Here is a 24,664-nt window from a genome sequence, read left to right on the forward strand (position 1 = left end):
TAAAAATGATTCATGATGATTAACTTAATATGTTGGAATCACTAAGTAATAAAAATAAGTGGTGGTATTCTTTTATAATAAAGGAAATTCATATTTTTTTACAACACGTGAATGCAACATATCCTCAGATCATGTGACCACGCCAAGCGGCTTCTTGTCATCGGTTTTCTACCGGCTGTCTTTCTTTTATCGCTCACTTTCCGGTCGACGACGAAGGAAGAGGACCGATAATGTGTACCAGGTTGGAACTGTTTATATCTTAAAACAGAATGAAGACTGACTGAAAGAGAAAGTCACATTATTAATTCGTTCATTCAAACCTTTGTGTCTTGAATTTGTATTTCTTACGCCACTGCAAGATAGAGAATTGAAGGCTGCCTTATAATGGAAGGAAGCTTTTGTTTTAATCACTTTACTTTCGCTTTTGAAATGACGTACATAAAATGCATCTCCTTGGATTTGTTTGTGTCATTCCTCATTTTGATTTACAAATACATAAAAAGGAGGTTGCCTTGACACGTGACGCGAAGCAGACTGGTCTGGTCAAGGAACGATGAAGGTTCAAAGATAAGAATGGAATGATCAAAAGTCCTTTTGCACTCATAAAGGTGTTGCTGCTATTATTTTCAAATCTCGTGTTTTCATTGCAATGGGGTCTTATTTTGTAGTTGACTTTAATTGCAATTTGCAATTGTAAATACAACATGTGTTTTTGTTTTCTGATAGCTTACAGCCCATTGTATGGACCACTGACGTCAAAGACGAGAAGTGAGTACTGGGCGCTAAGGCACACATCCTCATTGTTGTTGACATTCCTCATTTTTACATCCCTTGCAGACATTCTGTTGATTCCACATTTTAACACTTGCAGGTTTGATGGTCTCATATTGGTAACCCAAAGCCATGAAGATTTGCCCTCTAAACTTGACTGTCTAAAAGCCCCGCTGCAGGACTACAATTCTGTAAGTTGGTGACCTATTCATGGTATATGCACATCACCCAACATGTGATAAACATATGGTACGTTGGCACACATAGAATTTTCAAACTGCGATCCCAATCCCGATTTTTATAGTAATCCTGATAAACGGTATACATTAATAGTGACAAACAACCATGTCGTGTACACGGTGTTTGCAAATGAAATCTGATTGGAATAACAGCCACATATTTATGCAAATACACATTGTTTCCACGTTTAACTTTTGACACTAAATAAAAGATCAGGATTCATGTCACTCACTCATCAGTACAGTGTTTGTTTTTCTTTACTCTGTATACAAATTGTGCTCTTGCGTGGCTTGCCAGAAACATGGATTTCCGTTATATTTGTTTAGATGAAACTGAGGGTCTTTTGCTGTGAAGACAGTGAAAAAATCAACCAATACACACGAGGCTTGCTTACCAAGTTAACAAGAGTTGGTGTTTAGCATTTCTCTCTGTAATAGTTTTAGCTTCACCAACAAAAGAAAAAAAACTCCTGGATTGAGAAACTTCCCATGCGCAGTAATGCGCACAATCATGGATTCTGTTGAATGGGTATCAAGGTTCACGGATGCCTTCACCATCTTGGTTGTCGGGACACCACTTCCTGGTGTGTGTGTCTTGGGCAAATACAGCCTGGTGGCGCTCATTACTAACGAGACTTGTGTTTTTGTGTGGGGTCTAGGTTTGCTTCCATTCATACAACGGATAGTACTGCTTTACATGGCTACCATTAGCAAGATAAGCCTCCTAATCTGACTCCAATACAAAACCTTCTTGCTATTACTTTTATTAATAAGCTTATCAGTATTGTGTTAGACTGTCACACTTTATGTCTGTCAAACTACCCATTCAAAGATAGTGGTCTGTGCGCCACTGAATAGGGATTCACAGACACTTGACATTCGAGGTGACGCTCAACATACCCGCACACCACTATCTCCCCTTCTTTATTAAAATTGGCAGGCAATAAGCAACCCATTTAAAACTGCCTAATTGTTTTCCCGGTGAAGGTGCGAGTGTTTGTCTTATAGCCTAACCCAGGCACTGTTCCACCCAAGTAAGTATCAGATTGATTGGCTCTGGCTCTTTCTCTGCCAATCATTAGCGATCCAAATAAATCCTGTCACGCACTTATACGAGAAAACTGAGGGCAAGTTCGAACAAAATAAGTCACTCTATTTTAACTTTTCAAAATTCAAAGCACATTGAATTATCTTGTATAATAAATGCCCTAAATCCCCGCATACTTAACAGCTGCTACACGTGTCACTAATGCCTTTGTTGGCTGAGGTGCGGGGAAACTTTTTGGAGTAAAACGGCGTTGCGTCAAAGGTGTCGAGTATCATAAATGTTTAATCATTTTGACGCTTAGTCGCCAAATTCCACTTGTGTGCATGGCAGAGGAGCCAACAGCGCACAACAAATTTGCTCTAATTACTAAACAAAGTGATGACTTTTGAAAACATTTCAGATGCCCTTCTAGAACAATTGGATGATTTTGGCCTGAATTACTTCTGCCTGTAGCTGGGCCCCAAATACATGCACAAATAATTTAAACATAATTATTCCAACCCAACACTTTCAATCAGATTATTTGCAGTCCGCCAAAGAACATATTATTTGTGTGTGCTTTTACATGACTTTAAAGTTCAGACTATTGCCTGCATAAACAAGTCCAGAGTAAGAAATCTGACAAAAATTGTCGAGTTGTCGAGGACTTTCTGCCCTTGTTTCAGAACGTAATGATCAAATGATTTAACAGGTGGACAGCGGGCTGGGAGAGGAAGTGGTGGTCCTGAAAGTCCCTGGTGTCCCTGGCAACCGATTAGTGTTTTCTGCCACTGGCCCTGTCAATCGTGACTATGACGACGTCAGACGCTTTAGCGATGCGGCAGTCGATGCTGTTAAGCGGTTGGTATATTATACATTTAAATCTTACAACCTTAAAAAATATTTCTCGCACTTTTGTCATTTAAGGGCCTTAAAAGCAGGAATGCAACGTCCCCTGCTGGTCTGCCCTCAGCACAAGGACTACAAGAACAGCACACTGGTAGCTGCGCTGGGCGCTCTTCATGCACTTTACATGGTAAGAGAAACGATGAACTGGCTGGTTTGGATTTTTTAGGGTAGGTACGGGTCTTTAAAATCCTTGAAGATGCATGAATTTTAATGTTGTGTCTTTAAGGTTTGAAAAGTGCTTAAATTTAGGGTGAAGTGCTTCTAAATGCCTAAAATATTGCATAATATATTTTTCTGCAGTCCGACTCTATATACCATGCATTAAATGAGAACGCAAAACAAGTCTCCCTAAAAACGACACCTTCTTTGCTCTCCGGTAGCTTCACTTTTCCTGTATTTTTCTTCTTCCCTTGTGAGTAACGATAGCTGGCATTTGTTTGTATGGTGTTGTGAACCTCGGCTATGGACCCCTTTTCTGTGTTCGTTAACAAGTGTGACGTAGCCAAACTCTGCGCGCTTTGTTGAGGTAGAAAAGCAAAATTCATGTCAGCCGGTTGACCGAAAAAGATTGTTTATGGTAACATCTTGGATAAGCTGAAAGTATGTGCAGCTAGCAGGATAGTGACTTTATGTGAGTGAACAAAGTCAACAACAAAAATATGTCCTTTTGATCAGCGCTACACATTGGTTGCGCGAGCAAATTTGTGGGACTTTTGTGTGCGACTGATTCGCCTCATATACAACGCTGGGGTAATTATCACGTAATAATAATATTGGATGAGTAACGACTAAAATATCTTTTTACAACCGCAAGTAAAATGGATGAACTGTTCATTTTTACAGTCGCTGAGTTCACACTTAAGTTAAACTTTACAGGGAGTGCAGAATTATTAGGCAAATGAGTATTTTGACCACATCATCCTCTTTATGCATGTTGTCTTACTCCAAGCTGTATAGGCTCGAAAGCCTACTACCAATTAAGCATATCAGGTGATGTGCATCTCTGTAATGAGAAGGGGTGTGGTCTAATGACATCAACACCCTATATCAGGTGTGCATAATTATTAGGCAACTTTCTTTCCTTTGGCAAAATGGGTCAGAAGAGGGACTTGACAGGCTCTGAAAAGTCAAAAATAGTGAGATATCTTGCAGAGGGATGCAGCACTCTTAAAATTGCCAAGCTTCTGAAGCGTGATCATCGAACAATCAAGCGTTACATTCAAAATAGTCAACAGGGTCGCAAGAAGCGTGTAGAAAAACCAAGGCGCAAAATAACTGCCCGTGAACTGAGAAAAGTCAAGCGTACAGCTGCCAAGATGCCACTTGCCACCAGTTTTGCCATATTTCAGAGCTGCAACATCACTGGAGTGCCCAAAAGCACAAGGTGTGCAATACTCAGAGACATGGCCAAGGTAAGAAAGGCTGAAAAACGACCACCACTGAACAAGACACACAAGCTGAAACGTCAAGACTGGGCCAAGAAAAATCTCAAGACGGATTTTTCTAAGGTTTTATGGACTGATGAAATGAGAGTGAGTCTTGATGGGCCAGATGGATGGGCCCGTGGCTGGATCGGTAAAGGGCAGAGAGCTCCAGTCCGCCTCAGACGCCAGCAAGGTGGAGGTGGGGTACTGGTATGGGCTGGTATCATCAAAGATGAGCTTGTGGGGCCTTTTCGGGTTGAGGATGGACTCAAGCTCAACTCCCAGTCCTACTGCCAGTTGCTGGAAGACACCTCCTTCAAGCAGTGGTACAGGAAGAAGTCCGCATCCTTCAAGAAAAACATTATTTTCATGCAGGACAACGCTCCATCACACGCATCCAAGTACTCCACAGCGTGGCTGGCAAGAAAGGGTCTAAAAGAAGAAAAACTAATGACATGGCCTCCTTGTTCACCTGATCTGAACCCCATAGAGAACCTGTGGTCCCTCATCAAATGTGAGATTTACAAGGAGGGAAAACAGTACACCTCTCTGAACAATGTCTGGGAGGCTGTGGTTGCTGCTGCACGCAATGTTGATCGTGAACAAATCAAAGCACTGACAGAATCCATGGATGGCAGGCTTTTGAGTGTCCTTGCAAAGAAAGGTGGCTATATTGGTCACTGATTTGTTTTTGTTTTGTTTTTGAATGTCAGAAATGTATATTTGTGAATGTTGAGCTGTTATATTGGTTTCCCTGATGAAAATAAATAATTGAAATGGGTATACATTTGTTTTTTCTTAAGTTGCCTAATAATTATGCACAGTAATAGTCACCTGCACACACAGATATCCTCCTAAAATAGCTAAAACTAAAAAAGCCCCACTCCAACTTCCAAAATATTCAGCTTTGATATTAATGAGACTTTTGGGTTCATTAAGAACATGGTTGTTGTTCAATAATAAAATTAATCCTCAAAAATACAACTTGCCTAATAATTTTGCACTCCCTGTAGAATAGATGTCTTTCATTGGCTTGCACCCATCTTAAATACATTGTTAGTGTGGGTGGGACAAATAATAGTAATGATAATGTCAATCAATAACGATTATTACTAACAATATAATGTATTTATTTATAAACGGTACTTGAGAAATTGGAAAATTGGCTTTTGAAAGTGCCTAAACTGATTGAATTGCGCCACGGGAAAGGTGCACGAACCCTTGACTGAACACAATTACTTGAAATATTGTAGAGAGGCCCAAATTGTTTATTTTCGGTTTAGTAATGAGTTGTCTTTCAGCACAGTTTTTGGCTTGCTCAAATCAAGTCCTTTCTCTTTATTTGCTTTGATGTTAAACAGTTTTAAAAGAAAAATAAGTCTGTCTCATTTAAATAGTTGATCAGGGACATAACAGGCTTTACATCATGCATGTCTTCTTTAAGCTAAGATGGATTCATTACAAGCAGCCTAATCCATCATGTTTAAAGGGAACATAACCGACTGCTTTTGGGCTTTTTAACATCCCATTTAATCAACAAAAGCACTAGCAACATGGTCTTTGCTCCAATCATCTATCTAAGAATTCTTCAGTTTCAAAGGGGTACAACGTTATGCTCATGTAGCGATACAATTGTGACATTGATTTACAAAACGGAACTATAAACACATGGTCAGATGTCAAACTTCTGGAAGATAACTGAAAGAAAAAGCATTCACACACCAGAGCTTTTTCCCTTTAATATTTGAAAGTTCCAACTGTGAGTCTCGTTTTTAAAAGCACCATGCTTCCAGCACAGGATGCAACTGGTTACTTGGTTCGGAAAAGGTGTGGCTTTTGTCAACAGAACAACTTCTGGGTGAGAATAGTCTCCAATAAAAAGCCTCCTCGTCGAAGGAAGGATATCACGTTATTGACATTTCAGCATCATATTTCCAAAATAGAAGTAGAGAAATAATATTTGAATATGCATTTTTCTATATGTATTTTCAAGTATAAGCACATCAAGTATAGTCCTACTAAAGTAATTGTAGCTATTCTATAGCGTATGAATAACCTATATCTTAAATATAGGTTATTCATACGCTATAGAATAGCTACAATTATACAATTATAGATCATGATGAGCAACACACTTGACTAGTAGAACTTTTTGTATTCATTAATTTCCATCACTTTTTTAACTACTTGTTTTGGGATATGGCCTATGATCTTTAGTTGGAGGCAGACCTACCACAAGATTTGTGACTGCATTGTATGAGGTTGTCGGTATGGTGAAAAAATGTGTGTTTGTATTAAGCAAATTTTCTGTATACTTGTATATGCTTAAGGTGTTCTTAAATTTATGCTGGAATTCTTTGCATATTATTTTGGGTTAAAGCTGTTAACCCGAGTTTACTTGTGTGACATTTATGAAACGTAATATTAAAAATGTATGTTTAAACCAAACTTCCTCTGTTACTTTGAGTTCATTTTAAGTATAACTTGACAGGATACTGTATACTTAAATAAACTTCTTCTTGCTGAAAAAAATATAATGAGTGTGTCTCTCTTGCCTTTAATAGCCTTTGGAAATAAGGGAAGCTCACCTAAAATCGTCCAACCACAAAGTGTGCGTGCTGGGTCTTTGGGTGAATCATGAGAGCCAAGGACAAAAGCTCGTGAAACTGGCTACGGCTCTGGAAAGTGGAAGGTATTTTGAAATGATTTTGCATGGAAATTGCAGAACTTGACCCTTCACTGTGGAAATCTCATCTTTTTAGGCTCGCATGTCGCGATATCGGTGGCTCCGATCCTGAAAGGATGGCTGCTCCCCGGGCAGCAGAGTATGTCGTGGAACTCTTCAAGAACAGTCCTGTGCAGGTAGACCGTCCTGGGACGAGTTCTATTTTATTTGAGCTTTCATCCTTAACCAGGGGTCTCCATTGGCTGCAGAGTTGCCAGAGATTTGGCAAATGGTGACAATTTTAAACCTGGCATGATGGTCAAAATAACAAACAGCGGCCCAAAGTAATGAACAATAGAGCGCAGTAATTGTCAAATTGATTGCCATTGATAAGAATACAGTTTAGTAGACACTCAAAATAAGAGAATACATCAATGAATGAAAGCTTGCAAGGATAACCGAAGACTGTTGAAATGCCCTCAAAATGCAAAAAAAATCAAAACCTTCTTTTTAATCAATCTCCTTGGTTACAAATAGTAATCAAAAAACGGCAACTAGAAAGACCGACGAATGGTCCCACTTCCCTCCAAGCAATGACAGGAGTGTGCCCTTCAAAATGCAAGATTAGGCAGTAAAAAAAAATTAAAATATTTGCATTGGTTTGTAACGCCGATAATTACTACCCGTGTCTTTTATTTTAGGTAGAGGTGATTAGTGACGTGAAGCTTCTGGAGAGAGAGTACCCCTGTCTGGCTGCTGTCAATCGCTGTGCCAACGGTAAGAGTGCATCTTGTTGTTGGCTGGCGCTTTTGTCGAGCACTTGTAGTTTTTTGTTCTGCAGTTGTACCCCGACACCAGGCCAGAGTCATCAAGTTGCAGTATTGTGGCGAGGCACCCATCCAAAAGACTCTCATGCTAGTGGGCAAGGTGAGAGGACACACTATGGACCTCTTTCTGTGTTTGTAAACAAGTAAGGCAAAGCCAAGCTCTGTTTGCATTCTTGAGGCAGACTGGCGGAACTCCCGTCATTTTATCAGTAGATAGACAGAAAAAGATCGGCCATGGCAACATTATCAGCATTATCTCCTGACAGAAGAGCAGTTTCAGCGACAGACTGCTGTCACTGTCTTGTACTACAGACGGACTGAAGAGATCTTTTCTTCCTCATGCCATGAGGCTCTTTAACTCTACCCGGCAGAGTAAAAGCCCACAGTAAACCACACCACCTACATTGCATATTACCGAATCTTATTGCAATATGTATTCTGTGTAGCACTATTTAGTTATTCTATATAATACGCTACAGTGGGCATTTGCACTTCACACTGGGTATTTGTATATTGTATTCTTTTTGCTTTATTATTGTATTGTTCTCAGCTCAGGGATGCTGCTGGAAATGTGAATTTCCCTTCGGGGATGAATAAAGTATCTATCTATCTCTATCTATCTATCTATCTAACATTTCAAATAATCACAAAGTATGTGGAAGGAGCAAGATGGCTACTTCAGTGATCAAAGTCAACCAAAAGAAACCCCGCTTTTATGATCAACGCTACACTTGGACTGTTCGAGCCACATTGTGGCGCTTTTTCGCCACGTATGCATATCATACATTCATATCTGGTAAGTCATGAGGAAAATACCTTTTTATGCCAGTAAGTTAAATAGACGAAAAACAGTGGCTCAGATAACCAGTTCATATTTAAGTCCAGTCATGTTTATTTGTATAGCCCTTAATCACGAGGCGTATTATTACACTATCCCCTGATCTAAAAGCTACATGAGGAGAAGGAAAAACTCAAAAACCTCAACAATGAGGAAAGTGAAGAACCCTTAAGAAGGGACCGCACATGAGGTAATCCCCCTTCCAGGATGACCAGGCTGCAATGGATGTTGCATTATCAAACAATAAGAATAAAAATAAAATATAAAATAATTAAAGTATAAAATAAAAAGTAAACTAAATAAATGAAAAATGATGACAAGGTTGCAATGGATGTAGCATTAACAAACAATACACAGACATTGTAAACATAAAATATAGGTCATTCATAAGCGATAGAATATAAGTGTGTTTTACAGTTTCCTAGTTAAACTTTAGAAGAATCGACCTCACTAGTGTTGGTGGGATCAATAACAATAATGACAACGACAGTTAATAATAATGATAAACAACAACAATGTGTTATTATTAAATATATGTTATATTTAGAAAATATTTTGGTAGAATATCTACCAGGTAGCACCAGTAGAGTAGCAAACTTGCAACCTATCATAGGCATTGGTAGCAAACACAATTCCCCGACACGTATCCTACTTACTAAAGAATTCTGGATTCAAGTAAATCCAAACCAAGTAGCCTCAATAACTTATTAGATATAAAATGGGCACAAAAAGCATGGGGATTCCTAATGATGTCCTTGGGCCAATCAGTTCTTTTAATGGCTTCCAGCCACAGGCTCCTACAGTACTCTTGAAAAGGCCTGTTTCCTCTGGAAATTGCAAAAAAATGTGGGTTCGTTAAAATTATGATTTGTGCACCCATACACACAACAGCTTGATGTCATTGCACATTTGAACTCCAAAAAACGCAACTCAACATACAAATCTTCCCTCGTTTTGTTTAAACTTGTACTCCTACTCCTGCTGTTTTCGGCCAACAGTGCAAATCCATCCTGTGGTGATGTGATGACGTAGGCTGAAAAAGGGGTCCATTTTTGCATGCAAAGTGCTTTTATAGAATCACATTTTTAATCTTCATACACGCAAAGTGGAAAGTTGAACAATGGTCCCTAACCTTTTCTGTAACACAAACCTGTTATAATGTCTGACAGTATTTTTTTTTTCAAGCCCCACACAAGGTTGGCATTAAACATTTTTATACTTTACCTATAAAAATATAAATAGTAATAGAATTAGGCTGAAGTAAGGACAATCTGTACAAAACATTTAATGTTTATGCATGCAACAAATGCAAGATAAATTTAAGAATTCTAAAGGAGTTCAAGTACAGCTCTGGCAATAAATGATCTTTTAGAAGACATAATACATACAATTGACCAGTTATATTTCATTGGTATTTTCGCAGATTTGAGGAAAGTTTTGACACAATAAATCACAACATACTATTTAAATCAGTACAGCATTCAGGAATATGATGAATTGCTTAATACCGGGTAAAGTGGGTAAAATACAACTCTATGTACAGATTGGTGACATATATTCAAGTGTTATGAGTATTACCTGTGGAATCTCTCAAGGGTCTGTCTTAGCACCTTTATTGTTTTCATTTTATAAAAATGCCTTGTGCAATATATCTTTGAAATTATTGCATATTCTGTTTGCTGATGAGGCCACAATATTAGACTTAGGTACAATTTACAGGAACTACAAGCAGAAATGATCATAGAACTTAAATGAGTCAAGCGATGGTTCAAAGAGCATGGGAAAAAAACGGGATTAAATGGCTCAATCTGTGTTCATCGCTATACAGGGAATCACCTACGACACGGGCGGAGCAGACATCAAGGCTGGTGGTTTCATGGCAGGGATGCACCGAGACAAGTGTGGGGCTGCTGCAGTTGCGGGCTTCTTCCAAGTGAGTACTTGCGGACGCAAATACAATCTTACCTCTTCATACAGGCTTAATTTGTTCCAGGATTGTGCTCGTAGCTCATTTCTCATGTAACGAGCAAGTTTTCCCGATATGAAACATTTAAAACCTTGGTCTGTTCCCGTCCTTCCAAAAGGATCCAAGTAAACCTGAAATGGCTATTAAACACATCTACCCTGATTACTACAAACACATTCAAGTTGTAGATGAACAACAAAAAAATCAGTAATGAAATAAATAAGACATTAACAAAATAAAAAGAGTTTATGATGAGCATTAGCTATGAAGGCAGTCAGCGTAACTAAGGTGTGTCCATGGTATGGTGAAAGAGGGTGAGACTGGGGTGGTACCTTTGAAAGGAGGACTGACTGATATAACATACTTGTCAACTTATACATTTCTCCCGTATTTTATACTTTTTTTTGATCATTTTAAATTGTGTACAAAAAAAAAGAAATATATATATATGAACATATATATATATGGTTAATGATAAGTATGCGTTTATTGTGCACTTAAACGTAAACTTACTCTAAATTAAAATGAACATACACACAAAATGTGTTTACTGCACCCTATTGCAAACTGGAAAGATCTGATTCTGGCGGTGAGTAGTCCCGCGCAGTGATCGCTCTCACGGTTTCTAGTGGTACCCTCTGGGAATGCTTGTGACCTGGATTTTCCATCGTATGTGGAGCAAGATTTTCCTTCAAAATAAAACCGATATATTGAAATTTTTATGTTTAGAGGGGCTTGTGTAAAGCAGTACCTCTACCTGCTGTGAATGGAATTTCATATTTTATTTTAATCTAGGATATTTTCTCTAATAAGTCTTAATAGAATTGTCCTTATTGTCATTGATAACAAAGTGGTCAACATTGTTTGCAAAGAGATGGGACATGGCACTCCAGGATAAAGACCTAAAAAGAGAAAAAAAAAACATAAAAATGCCAGGATAAATGGGCAAAAATGTTTACAAGGTAGTGCTTGGAGACTGGCTCAAGTTTTAATAATAGTGCATTGTGACAATAGGGTAATGAAAATCTTTGCAATAACATTTAGCAGCAACAAAAATTCCCAAAATAAGTGCGCTAAACTTCTTGGAGGAATACATATTTATAATTTTTCGCTGCTATCACAGTTGCTGCCCACTATTTTTTTTATTCATTGTTTCCTGTCTCGTGTATATTGGTAATTGTACTACTTTAAAATTCCATGTTGCTTTAAAATGTATGTGTATATGCGCTCTATATGGGACATCTTTGAATGTCTATTCTTTAATTCCTCTCGTATACATTTTTCAGTTTTAAGCTCGTTCATGGTGGGGGTGGTCCTGGGTTAGGAACTGTCTATGACCCTTATAGTCTTTGTTTTAAGGCACCTGTAGCGCCTACCTAAGAGAAATGGGTCAAAAAGGTAATGGCTGGGGTGAGAAGAGACCGTTAAAATGTTACTGGCTTATTTGTGTTTGAGTGCATCACTAACCTCGTTGTTATCAATGGCAATTCAAATTGAACCGTTTCAATGAATTTCACTAATACATTTTTTCCATTGAAGGTTTTGGCTCTACTGCAGCCCAAAAATCTGAAGGTTGTTGGTTCCATGGCTATGGTGCGCAACAGTGTGGGTTCAGGTTGGTGACTTTTTATGAGAGTGCTTCTTCTTAGTGAGGAGGGTGAAAGGAAAATGTTCTTTAGGTGCTAATTTTAATAAAGAATTTTTGTTGCAGATTGCTACGTGGCAGATGAGCTGGTGGTTTCTCGCGCGGGCCGCCGTGTTCGAGTAGGCAACACGGATGCAGAGGGGCGCATGGTGATGGTTGACCTGCTCTGCGAGATGAAGGAGAAGGTCAGAATTTGGGCAGTCAAAAGTCAGATTTTACCATTACAATAATCCCAAATAGTAATCCTGTCACGTGGTCTGTGTTTTGAGTGTTTTTGTCTGAAATCCTTTTTGACAGTGGCTCAATTTGTGGGTGTTCACGAAATCCTCAGTTTTCATTTTGAACATGCTCACAAAGGTTTTGACGTTGTTTTCTTTTCTCAAAGGCGGTCCGTGAGACAAACCCTCAGTTGTTTACAATTGCGACCCTTACCGGCCACGCCATCAGAGCCATGGGACCAAATTATTCAGTGAGTGCCGATTCCATTCCTTGATAACATCAGTGTGATATACCACTTGTTAAAAAAAAAAAAAATTCTATGCTTTGATCGTTTCTGCAGATAATCATGGATAACGGACCTGCTCATCGTTCTGGCAATTCAGCACAGTGGCAGAAAGGTAAGAGTACATTGTTCTAGGGTACTTTGAAGGTTAGGGATTTAAAGGAATAAAAGGGGTAGTATGGCTTTTTTTATTTAGGCACGGCACAAAAAAACAAGAAATGATTAACAAAAGGAAAATATAAATATTTGCACAAGACCGATGTACAATACAATGATAAAATGCATGAACATGTGCCCAAAGGAAGTATGCGGACGCAGAAGCTTTTAACTACCATTTTGTATTCCATTTTTTTCTTTGTTGTTTTTTTTATCCAACAATTCTTTCACCTTAGGTTCTATGACGCCAATCTGTGCATTTTGAGGGATGTGTCTTTACACAGTGATGAGTTATTACTTGCGTTCCATAATGCTGTAATTCCTTTGAGTAGTATATTGTGATTTATTGTGTTGTAAGCTTTACTTAAATCTGTGAAAATCACAACAGAATATAACTTGTTGTTCATGTCATGTGTTCCATCCTCCACAAAATTAAATACAGGCAGAGCCGTAGAATGTTTGTTTTCGAAGTCATACTATTATTTAGTAAGTTATACTTGTTCATGGAGCTTTTCAAACGTGTAACAGATAGTTTCCAAAATGTTCAATAGCCGAGGAACTATTGATGTTTGCCAATTGTTTGTGAACTGGTCACAATCCCACTTTTAAATATAGGAATGATCTTTTTAATTTTCATAAGTGTGCAGAACTGTCCAAGAGCAAATGATAAATTAAAATTGTATGTTAGAGGGGTTGCAATGTCTCAAGATATACTTCAGGAAAACTTAATTTTCTCCCTATTAAAGAAGATTTTATTTCACCATTTGCAAACCAAGTTGGTTTAAAAAAAAAAAAAATTCTGACAACCTGTTGTGTCATTCAGCTGGAGAGGTGCTGGGCGACCTGTTTGAAGTATCTCGCATCAGGAGGGAGGACTACGAGTTCCACAAGGGAAAATCTGAGTACGAAGACATCCTCCAAAGCAACAACTTGCCATCTTCTGCCACTCCCAGGGGGCATCAGACCCCAGCGGCTTTCCTAATCATGGCCTCTGGCTTGCACAAGGTGGTCAGCGTGAGATTACCTAATTAATTAACCTTACGGTTAACGATACCGTATTTTCAGGACTATAAGGCACCTACAAAAAGCAAATTGACCAGAAAATTGAACATGCGCCTTATAATTAGGGGTGAGCGATACTGGGAGGTTTGGTATCCTAAAAACAGGGAAGTATCAATTTATACTGATCCCATACCAATACTTTGCAAATGTCATGATCATTGAATAATCAAATTTCTTGATTTTCTAATTAGGATTAACACAGCACAAATCTTTTAGGAACTAATTTCTTAAAAATGTATTCAATAACTACAGTGCAAACTTTGACTGTGTAAAAAGAAATTATAACAGATGCTTCCAAAACAAAATCAAGAGAGTTAAACCAAAATACATGGTAATGTAACGGAAATACGAATGCTGTACAATAATGTCAACAAGACAACTAAAAAACCTTCCATTGCACAATATTTGAAAAATAAAGTCCAAGTGCAAATGGTGTAAACAATACAATGTAAAAACCTTTGACGTAAAAAGATTTTATTATAGCATCTGTTTCTGGACAAGAGTCAAACCAAAAGACGGCAGCAATGTCACAATAATACAAATACTGTAAAACAATGTGAACTACACAACAAAAAAATACCTTCCATTGGACAATATTTTGAAAATAAATTCAATAATGCAAAGTATCAATTGTCTTTGATTCCCAGCCTTTGGCTCCCTGCACCAAGTAAAAAGTATCAACCCAGGACAGTAGTTTTGATCCAGTCCAAGTACTTGCTAAGTATTGCTAATATTGATATTTGGATCCATCTGCCCACGCCTACTAATGATCCCCTGCGCTTTACTACGGATAAAATTGGAAATGCATACCAGTAAATTACTATATCTTTGCAAAAGAAATCATCGCTGATCACTATTGTAGTACAATGGTGGCAACGGGAATCGAACGCAGATGGCACTGAATCCTAACCACCAGGCCATTAGGGACAAAAATGGCATATGAAAAGGCATTTGGTCTTACCTCACTATCACAGTATTTTTTGTCACGGTGCCAGATACGAATGTTAAAGAATGTAGAAAACGAAACAAAATTTACACCAATTAAGAATTGTAAGTGACAAAAGTTGTGAAATTGGTGTGTCCTCAATAAAATCATATCTTGACAACGTAAACTATAAACTCAACAACCCAACATAAAATTTACCATATATGTATTAAAGTCATTCAAAGTCCGATTCATCATCAGATACACCAAAGAGTTGTTTGTCTTCTTAACGCGGTACCATGATAATGAGGAGAAGTTGTCTGTATCCCCAGTGGCGCTTTCCCTGCCGCGATCAGGGTTCGAATCCTGCTGCATTCAGTCTTTTCCAATCGTGATCAGTAATAAATTTCGACTTTACACAACCTTTCTATAGTCCATAGACCATAAAGCCCACTTCGCCTTATATGTGACAGGAATCTCACAAAAGATCAAAAACATTTGGGGTGCGCTTTATAATCCAGGAAATAAGCTACAGCTAAAATGATCCATTTTATTTTGATGCAGCATGGTGTGGATTCCGAGGTGCCTCTGCCATACTCCCACATCGACATTGCTGGCTCTAGTGGCCCCTTTCCAGGCGTGCCTACGGGGGCCCCTGTCCTCGCAATGGCTACCAACTACCTCCTACCGGACCTCTAAGTGGTGGCCTGGCCCAGTTTCAAATACAACTGGCCCCAAGTGGCAGAAAACAACCCAGGGAAAAAAAACTGTGTTTCCAATTTTGCTTATTAATCAATAAATAAATTCTTGGTCATTATGTGTGATTGCTGATTTGAGATTCAAGATTGTGTTTATTTTTTTGTCATTATTGTAATTAACATATAAATGCCAATGAAATGTTATTTTGTCCATTTTACAATTTTATTCAGGTTTGAAAACAAGATCCATCCATCCATTATCTGCACCGCTTATCCTCAGTAGGGTCACGGGGGTGCTGGAGCCCATCCCAGTTATCTTTGAGCAGTGAACAGGGGACACCCTGAACTGGTTGCCAGCCAGTCGCAGGGCACACAGGGACAGACAAGCTCGCTCATTCACACCTAGGGACAATTTGGACCGACCAATTGACCTGACATGCATGTTTTTGGAATGTGGGAGGAAACCGAAGTGCCCTGAGGAAACCCACGCAAGCACGGGCAGAACATGTAAACTCCACACAGGAGGTTCTATCCCATGACCTGAGAACTGTGCCGCACATGCGCTAACCACTACGCCGCCGTCCTGCCCAACTAGGATACAATAAAAAATACAATAAAATGTCACATGCTGGAAAAGCGTGAATTATAAGTGAAAGGTGAATGAATTATGAAAACAACAGAAAATGTTGGAGTTCCGCATCAAAGCTGTTACAAAACGACTGAAAACACGCATTAAAAATGACTCAAACACTGCAGTCATTTACCTGGTCTAGAAATGTGGTCAAGCCATGTCCCAGGGGGCCTTCTAAGGTCTGTCAGGGATTCTAATGATGCCCACCGAACGAATATGGTTAACAATACTGACATACAACTAATGCGTTGATAATTTTGTGCCTTTTTAACGTGCTCCTTCTTGTGCCCGCACGGAACCCTTAACCACCAGGGTGGTAGGGGGACCACGTCCTGAGGTGCGTCTTGGGCAAGTACAGCCAAGCGGTGCCCATCCTTCCAGGTTTTGTTTTGGGGTAGGGGTTCACCCCTCATAAAAACTAATTTTCATTGCGCTCATGGCCGACCATGAAATAGCTGGTTACATCATTCTGTACTTGCTATTTGTTTATCATGCATTAATGTTATCAAGATAATTAGAAAATGTATTTTTAGTATTTCTGAAGTCGGATTTTCATTTAAGTTCTGTAGTTATCTTTTGTAGCGTTACTGTTGTTTTATTTTTTGTTGTATTTCTGAAGTAGTTTTTATGGAGTATTTTTTTTGTTTTTGAAATAATTTTTTTGTTTATCCGTTGTATTTTCATAGTATTTTTGTATTATCTCAGTTGTTTTACAATTATAGTACTTTTGTAGTATTACTGTAGTATTTCGGACTATCTCTGCTGTATTGTGCAGTATTTCCATTGAAGATTTTTTTTTGTATATTTGTTGTATTTCTGTAATATTTTTGTAGTACAGTGTTACTGCAGTTTTATTTTTGTATTTTCTTCGTGATATTTCCATAGGAATTTTTTTTAGTATCACTATAAGTGTAATTTTTAGTATTTCTGTTTTAAAACTCTTGTAGTATTTTAGTGGTAACATTTTTCTGTTTTTTTTATGTAATAGTATTATGTACTGGTATTTTTTAATGTTGCAGTAGAACAATAATTGATATATTTCCAGAGCAGTATTTTAGTAGTATGTTTGTGTTTTTTTTTTTTTGTAGTATTTCCATAGTAGTATTTTGAGAGTAAATAATTCTGTAGTAGCATTTTGTAATGTAGTGTTACTGTGGTACTAGTTTTGTAGTAATTCTATACTATTTTTTTAATTTTCAGAATAAAGCAAAATAATATATGAGGTCCTCTTTTTCAAGCACTATATTTGATATTTAGTTTTTTAGTTATTGTGTAGTGTTTTTCTTGTATATCTCTAGAAGTATTGTTGAGTGGACAAAGTGTAAACGGGGATACAAGATAACCGCTCTTGGGGCCTCCTAGTGGTTGCAGGGCCCCAAGCAGCCGCTTCCCTCGCTTATGCCTAGGATACGAGAACGGCAGTGTTTTTCAACCAGTGTACCATGAGACCTTGTCTAGTGTGCCGCTGGAATTTGCCCAATTTTATCTTTCCAAAAAATCAGGCCATTGTTCAGTATTTTTGCTATCTTCAGACGAGGAACTGTAATAGTCATCCATATCAGTAGTATATACCAATTATCTGTTCATGAGGTAGCAACGTAGGTTTAATAACTTAATTTGTTCAACAGAGCGGTTTAAGATTGCACTGTAAAAATAAAAACATAAATAGAGCACATCATTCGTTTTTATTTTAAGTATTATTTTCTTCTTTTTATGTACTGGTTATCTGCTTATGAGGTAGTACAGTGAAATATTTGGCATAACTTCATTTTCAAATATTTTCGATGGACCGTGTGCCTCGGGGCGGCATGCCGGCGCAGTGGTTAGCGCGTGTGAGGCACAGTTCTGAGGTCATGAGATCGAGCCTCCCGTGTAGAGTTTGCATGATCTCCTCGTGCTTGCATGGGTTTCCTCCAGGCACTCCGGTTTCCTCCCACATTCCAAAAAACATGCTTGTCAGGTTAATTGGCCAGTACAAATTGTCCCTAAGTGTAAATGCGCGAGCGAATTGTCCGTCTTTGCGTGCCCTGCGACTGGCTGGCAACCAGTTCAGGGTGTCCCCTGCCCACTGCCCGAGAATAGCTTGGATGGGCTCCAGCACCCCCGCGACCCTACTGAAGATAAGCGGTACAGATAATGGATGGATGGATGGATAAACATACCTGTCAACCTCCACGGCTCCATGCCCTTACAAAATGTCGTATTTTTCATTACAAAATACAAAATAATCTTACACCATATTTTTTGGTTCAAACGTGTTTATTTTTGTAGTTTAACATGTTATATCGTACATGTGTTTCGTTATATCATATATATTGTTAATTAACATTTTGTTGTGAGATCCTGAGTTGCTCGACATGAATGAGGTTTATTATAAAAAAAGCTCAAATATTAAGTAGCTTGGACGTTAACTGTAGAAGGAAAAAATACATGCAAATATAATTAAATAGAATAATACATTTTCTGATTCAATTAAATTATTGTTGGTAATATACTGATTTAAGAGATAACCACAAACCTGTCTTTTTTTATTTTCTCCTTTTATACTTCATTTTTTTTTAACTTCTTTATACAACAATAATGATTCGTACTATAATGCATCAAAGCAAGTGAGCCGTTTGAGAGCCGGCTCTCTTTAATGAGTTGAGCCGGAAAAGCCGGTTCTCTAAAAAGAGACAGACTTCCTTTCACTACACAACTACCACATGAAATCCGAGGCGGCAGATGCATGCGCACAGTAGCATCACACCGCTCGCTTCGTTTGCAACGGGAAAAAAACGATACCGAGATAGAGGCTACCGCGACCAACTCGTTTGACTTGATTGATTGCCGTTTCGTGATAGTCGGTGTATACTGGTACCCATAATTGACAAATTTGGGTTTTTCGTACAGATTTTCTTGTACGTCATACACGTCTTAAGATGCATAATAAACGGCAAAAACGTACAGGTTGACAGGTATGAATAAAGCACATCTTTCGTTTTTATTTTAAGTATTATTTTCTTCTTTTTATATACTAATTATCCGTTTATGAAGTAGTACAGTGAAATATTTGACATAACTTCATTTTCAAATATTTTCGACGGACCTTGTGCCTACGAACTTTTTATATATAAAAGTGTACCTTGGTTCAAAAAGGGTTGAAAAACACTGTAGTACAGGACTTCATCTCATCTCATTAGCTGCACCGCTTATCCTCATTAGGGTCGCGGGGGTGCTGGAGCCCATCCCAGCAATCATCGGGCAGTGGGCAGGGGACACCCTGAACTGGTTTCCAGCCAATCGCAGGGCACACTGGGACAGACAGCTCGCTCATTCACACCTAGGGACAATTTGGACCGGCCAATCCACCTGAAATGCATGTCTTTGGAATGTGGGAGGAAACCGGAGTGCCCGGAGGAAACCCACGCAAGCACGGGGAGAACATACAAACTCCGCACAGTAGGTCCGGTAGCTGGATTTAAACCCACACAGGAGGTTCCCAAGACCTTTGAACTGTGCCGCACACGCGCTAACCACTGCGCCGCCGTGCTGCCCGAGTACGAGACTTGTTAATAGCATTTGAGGAACTGAGACTATGATCTGTGATGGTAGGGGGCGGTAATGCACCAAAACGCTGGTGCAAACCCCCGTTAAACACGAAGAAGTACATTTGCTAGGCGGAAAAGGCGAGGTCGAGCCCAGTTCCGGAAATTACGTCTACACAGAGCTTCTTATAACACAGAAGGGACGCGCGCGCAATCTTCACATTTCCCTCCTTCTGTATCACTCTCAGCCTCTTGAGTCACAGCACTCAGAGTTTTATCCTTCAGTTTCACGCTTACCTCTACAGACTCCAATTCGTAGCCTCCCCCTCGCCTTAAGGGAAGCAAGCTCGACTTTTTAGTTTTCGTCCATTCTTAAACTCAACCTCTCAGCAAGCAAGCATGTTCGAGGCTCGGTTAGTCCAGGGAAGCATCCTGAAGAAGGCGATCGAGGCCCTAAAGGATCTGATCACGGAAGCTTGCTGGGACGTCAGTTCGTCCGGTATCGCGCTCCAGAGCATGGACTCTTCTCACGTCTCCCTGGTGCAGCTCACGCTCCGCAGCGACGGCTTCGACTCTTACCGTTGCGACAGGAACCTTGCCATGGGAGTTAACTTGACCAGGTTAGACACTTGACTTTACTGTGGTCTTTTAAAGAGCATACCGTTTGCTATTTATTCAATAGATGGCGAGATGATCGGAGTTATCTTATGGGGGAGTTAACTAAACTATCGCAGCTGGTCTAACTTGGGATGTCAGCAGATTTTATGGAGCATTGAGTATATTATCATGTTAACGCAGGCTTCAAGTGGAAAAGGTTTTAACTTGGTGCTCATAAAGAAAGCAAGTGTAGTGGATTGAGGATAATAGGGCGCCATCATGGCAGTTTTGTCCGGACATGTCCCTCTAAGTGTGAAATCATTCTAAGCGATCTGCTGCTTAACAATTTTGTGTAGTCTTTTAATTCATTAGCAATGTGAAGTTTGTCGTATATGGTTTGAAACGATTGTCTTCTTTTGATGTATGCGCGAGTCAAGCGCCAATTTGAGTCTTGGCGGGAATCTGTCTTGAACCCGGGAATTTTAGCTTCCGGTAGTGACGTCAGCTATAATTTGCATATGAGTCAGGTCGCGCGGAGGAGGAAATTCTGTAAAGTAAAAATGATCGAATTGCCAATATTTTCCTTGTTCGGCTTTTTGTATTTGAAAGTAATGTTTTCAACAATATAACAACAATCAAAAGAACTAAGTGAAAGATGAAGGCACTTTTATGTCAATTAACTTATGGCTTATTAAGGAATAGCACATAGGCATTCATCATTAATTAACAAAAAGAAACTATAAAATAATTGCACTAAAAACAGTTGTGCACTACAGTTATATCCCTTAAACATTGAGCCAAAAGGGAGTTGGCTGAGGCCGATGGCTTTTATGTGTTTATCCTTATTCAATTCATTTTTGCATGTAGGGAATATGTATTTTAAATCATAAAAAGAAAAGGAGTCCGTACCCCTCCCAAAGGGAAATTGAAAAATAAAATACATTCATACTTGGTCATTTGAGAGGTTTGCTTAGTTTACCCAGATAATTTTTGTTTTGTTTTTCTTATATATCAAAGCTTAGTTGATATGTCCTAATATTGAAAACAAAATGTTAGCCGTGCCTCTAATTGCAAATCCCAATTGACATAAAAAATATTTTTAAATAAATTTTTAGTTAATATTTCTTCACTCCCCCATCTTTCAATTTGTATAAGGTGTCGTAATATTGAAAACACCACAAAATTTTAGCAATTTACTCAATCACAACTGACATAGATGGAAGTATTTTATTAATCATTGTTTTTCATTCACATTTCTCCTCTCCCCTTTCAGTTTGTCCAAGCTGTCCTATTATGCAAACGGTTAGCCATGCCTTTAACTAAACCGCAATTGACATCGAAAGACGTCCTTAAATTATTTTAAATTACATTTTTAGTTAGTATTTATTTACCCCACCTCCCACTGCCTACAGTTTGTCCAATACGTCCAAAAATCAAATATACTGCAAAATGTTTTCCTCAACTCTAATTCGAAACCTCGATTGACACGGAATAAGTTATTTACATAATTTTAAACATTTAAGTGTCTTGCAACCAGTTCAGGGTGTCCCATGCCCACTGCCCGAAGATAGTTGGGATGGGCTCCAGAGGACCCTACTGAGGATAAGCGGCACAGAAACTGGATGGGCTGATGATTTAGTTTGAATTTAGTATTTCTCCAATCCCCCTTTGTTTGTCCATGGTCTCATATCGAGTACAGTACAAAATAAAAGCATGCCTCTTATCCTAAACCACAAATGACCTAGAATGAGGTCTTTAAACTACTGTCCATTTCCCATTCCAGTCTGTCCAAGGTCCTCAAGTGCGCCGGAAATGAAGACATAGTCACCCTCAGAGCTGACGACAACGCTGACACGCTTGCGCTTATCTTCGAGACAGTCAGTAAGTAAAAAACAATTCTATGTGCCCTGTGTATTAAAATTTGACGGTTCCCTGATGTGCTTTTTCCTTGTTTCCAGACCAGGAGAAGGTGTCAGATTATGAGATGAAGTTGATGTACCTCGACGTAGAGCAGTTGGGAATTCCTGTAGGTTCTTTAGGTCCTGGAATCACAATGAAACTGTTTCCAACCTTCTTGTCCATTTAAACAGGAGCAGGAATACAGTTGCGTGGTCAAGATGCCTTCTGGGGAGTTCGCCCGCATTTGCCGCGATCTTTCGCAAATCGGAGATGCTGTCATGATCTCATGCGCCAAAGATGGGGTCAAGTTCTCCGCCAATGGGGAGCTGGGCACGGGAAACATCAAACTGTCCCAGACCAGCAACGTGGACAAGGAGGAGGAAGCGGTGAGTTGAGGAATAATTAAAATGTGTATTGCAATCACATTCATTTTTAGGTATCATTACGTGAAATACGCTATGGTTCCAAAGATGCTGTTTCTTAGAAGTTTCCTTATTTTTTAAAGGAGGCACTTTTTTCTCAATGGAAATAGCATTAAGTTAATCGGAAATACACTCGTACATTATTTGGTAAATTAATATTTTTGCTGCCATAGGTCTCTTTCACAACACTATATCTACCTAGGTGTATAGAGGCCCGCTTCCAGCAGTTCCAGGTTTTGATAGTACTTTGTGTAAGGGGGTGCCCTAGTGCCCATAGGCACTGTATTGGAGACCCATGATATACAGTAAAGAGGTGTCTCTAAGATGCTGGTCTTCAAAGGAGAGTGGCAAAGAAAAAGCCAGATTTGAGACTGGCCAAACAGAAGATTTAGAAGGCCAAAGTTAAGACCATGGACCACTCATTTAATAAATAACACACTTATATTTTATTGTCTAGGTGACCCCAACTTTGGTGTAAATAACATTTTATTAAATGTGTTTTCAGGTGACTATTGAAATGAATGAGCCAGTTCAGCTGATTTTTGCCCTCAACTACCTAAACTTCTTCACTAAAGCCACTCCACTGTCCAAGACAGTCACTCTCAGCATGTCCGCTGACATTCCTCTCGGTAAGCTACAGCTACAAATCAATTCAAGGTTAATAGACATCTGCTTTTACGACGTCACACTTATTTCTTGTTCTTTTTTTCAGTGGTTGAGTACAAGATTGCTGACATGGGCCACGTCAAATACTATTTGGCGCCAAAGATCGACGAGGAGGCTTCGTAAATGGTTAAAATTGTCGAGAGAGAGAGAAAAGAAAGGAAAAGCGGCAAGACTACATCTTTCCTGTGTTCCGGCAAGTGCTTCGTTTCCGCTGTTAAGCAGAAATGTCAGCACTTTCAGTTCTTGCCATCTGTTTGTACCTCTCCCACCTTTGGAGCAGTTGCATGTAGATACACACTTGTATATATATTTTGGGTTTCATGTACCATCAATTTTTTGTATCCCTGTGACTCGGTCCCAAATAAATGTTTTCCGGTAACTACTCATTTGAGAATAGCCTCCAAGGACAACACATAATTCCATGTGTAGTTTTTTAAGAGGACAGTGCGTACTATGTGACCATTAGATGGCGCTTTATTGTCCCATTCAACTGAAGAGGGGCTTTACTCAGCACAAGGTGTCTTTGGCTGCCCAGGTGGTTGGGTTCGGAAAATTGGACGGGTTTGAGACCGGGTAGAAACATAGTGGCCTGGATAGGGATGGGTGCCACTGAGCTGCACCTGCCCAAGACACACCACATGAAATGGTTCCTCATATGACAAGTGATTAAGGTATCCAATTAGCCATTGTGCATTGACTGTATACAGCAAAAAATGCTGTACGAATATATTTTGATTGATGGAAGAATCCAACCTACAGTGAATCAAAGTAACAAAAGCACCATTCACAAGCTCCTCTAGAAGCCATCTTGCTGCAGATAATGGGAATTTATCGATTTGCGCAAACGCATGGTAGTATCAATTGATAAAGGTCTGATTTGTTTGCCTGCCAATTTGATCATTAAATAATACAACCTTCCCTCTTAAGTAAGTTTATATAAACAGCACTAAATCTTTAAAGTAATCCAACTATTTTAGTAAAATAGCTTCAGAGCAGAATTCAAAGAAAATGCTAAATGTCAAACACAATCGCTATCTTCCAATGCACGTTGTTTTGAAAATGTTTAAATGCCGATATTTCAAACAATGTCAGCAATTTTGGCCACCAGATGTCGCCATTTGATAAACTAATAACTGCGTCTGCGGTGACATTTTCTCTGACAGAACTTTAAATCAAAATACGTTATTACAACATTTAGACAAACCATTTTATTTTGATAATTTGTGTGGAATGGGGAAAAAGGTAATAAAAATGCCAGTCATCCATTT

The 24,664-nt window shown here is 39.0% G+C and overlaps 2 protein-coding genes across 2 annotated transcripts; both read left to right on the forward strand.

Moving 5' to 3' along the window:
* The first annotated feature begins 113 nt into the window (after positions 1–113).
* LOC148365843 (putative aminopeptidase W07G4.4) lies at positions 114–15,773 on the forward strand. The gene is made up of 16 exons (XM_088336278.1): positions 114–241; positions 727–768; positions 872–962; positions 2,750–2,898; positions 2,965–3,073; positions 6,935–7,062; positions 7,133–7,232; positions 7,737–7,812; positions 7,877–7,962; positions 10,529–10,633; positions 12,206–12,281; positions 12,378–12,496; positions 12,697–12,780; positions 12,871–12,928; positions 13,793–13,974; positions 15,521–15,773. The coding sequence occupies exons 1-16, from the start codon at positions 231–233 to the stop codon at positions 15,653–15,655; spliced, it is 1,551 nt and encodes a 516-aa protein (XP_088192404.1). The 5' UTR covers positions 114–230; the 3' UTR covers positions 15,656–15,773.
* Positions 15,774–19,969: 4,196 nt separating this feature from the next.
* Positions 19,970–23,778, forward strand: pcna (proliferating cell nuclear antigen). Its single transcript, XM_088335117.1, has 6 exons — positions 19,970–20,432; positions 22,193–22,290; positions 22,368–22,435; positions 22,500–22,694; positions 23,236–23,359; positions 23,443–23,778. Exons 1-6 carry the CDS (start codon positions 20,212–20,214, stop codon positions 23,517–23,519), a joined length of 783 nt encoding a protein of 260 aa, XP_088191243.1. The 5' UTR covers positions 19,970–20,211; the 3' UTR covers positions 23,520–23,778.
* The last annotated feature ends 886 nt before the right edge of the window (positions 23,779–24,664 follow it).

This window comes from Urocampus carinirostris, chromosome 5 (genome assembly GCF_059441175.1).
Source record: "Urocampus carinirostris isolate Australia breed hairy pipefish chromosome 5, RoL_Ucar_1.0, whole genome shotgun sequence".
In the NCBI taxonomy this organism is placed as follows: domain Eukaryota; kingdom Metazoa; phylum Chordata; class Actinopteri; order Syngnathiformes; family Syngnathidae; genus Urocampus; species Urocampus carinirostris.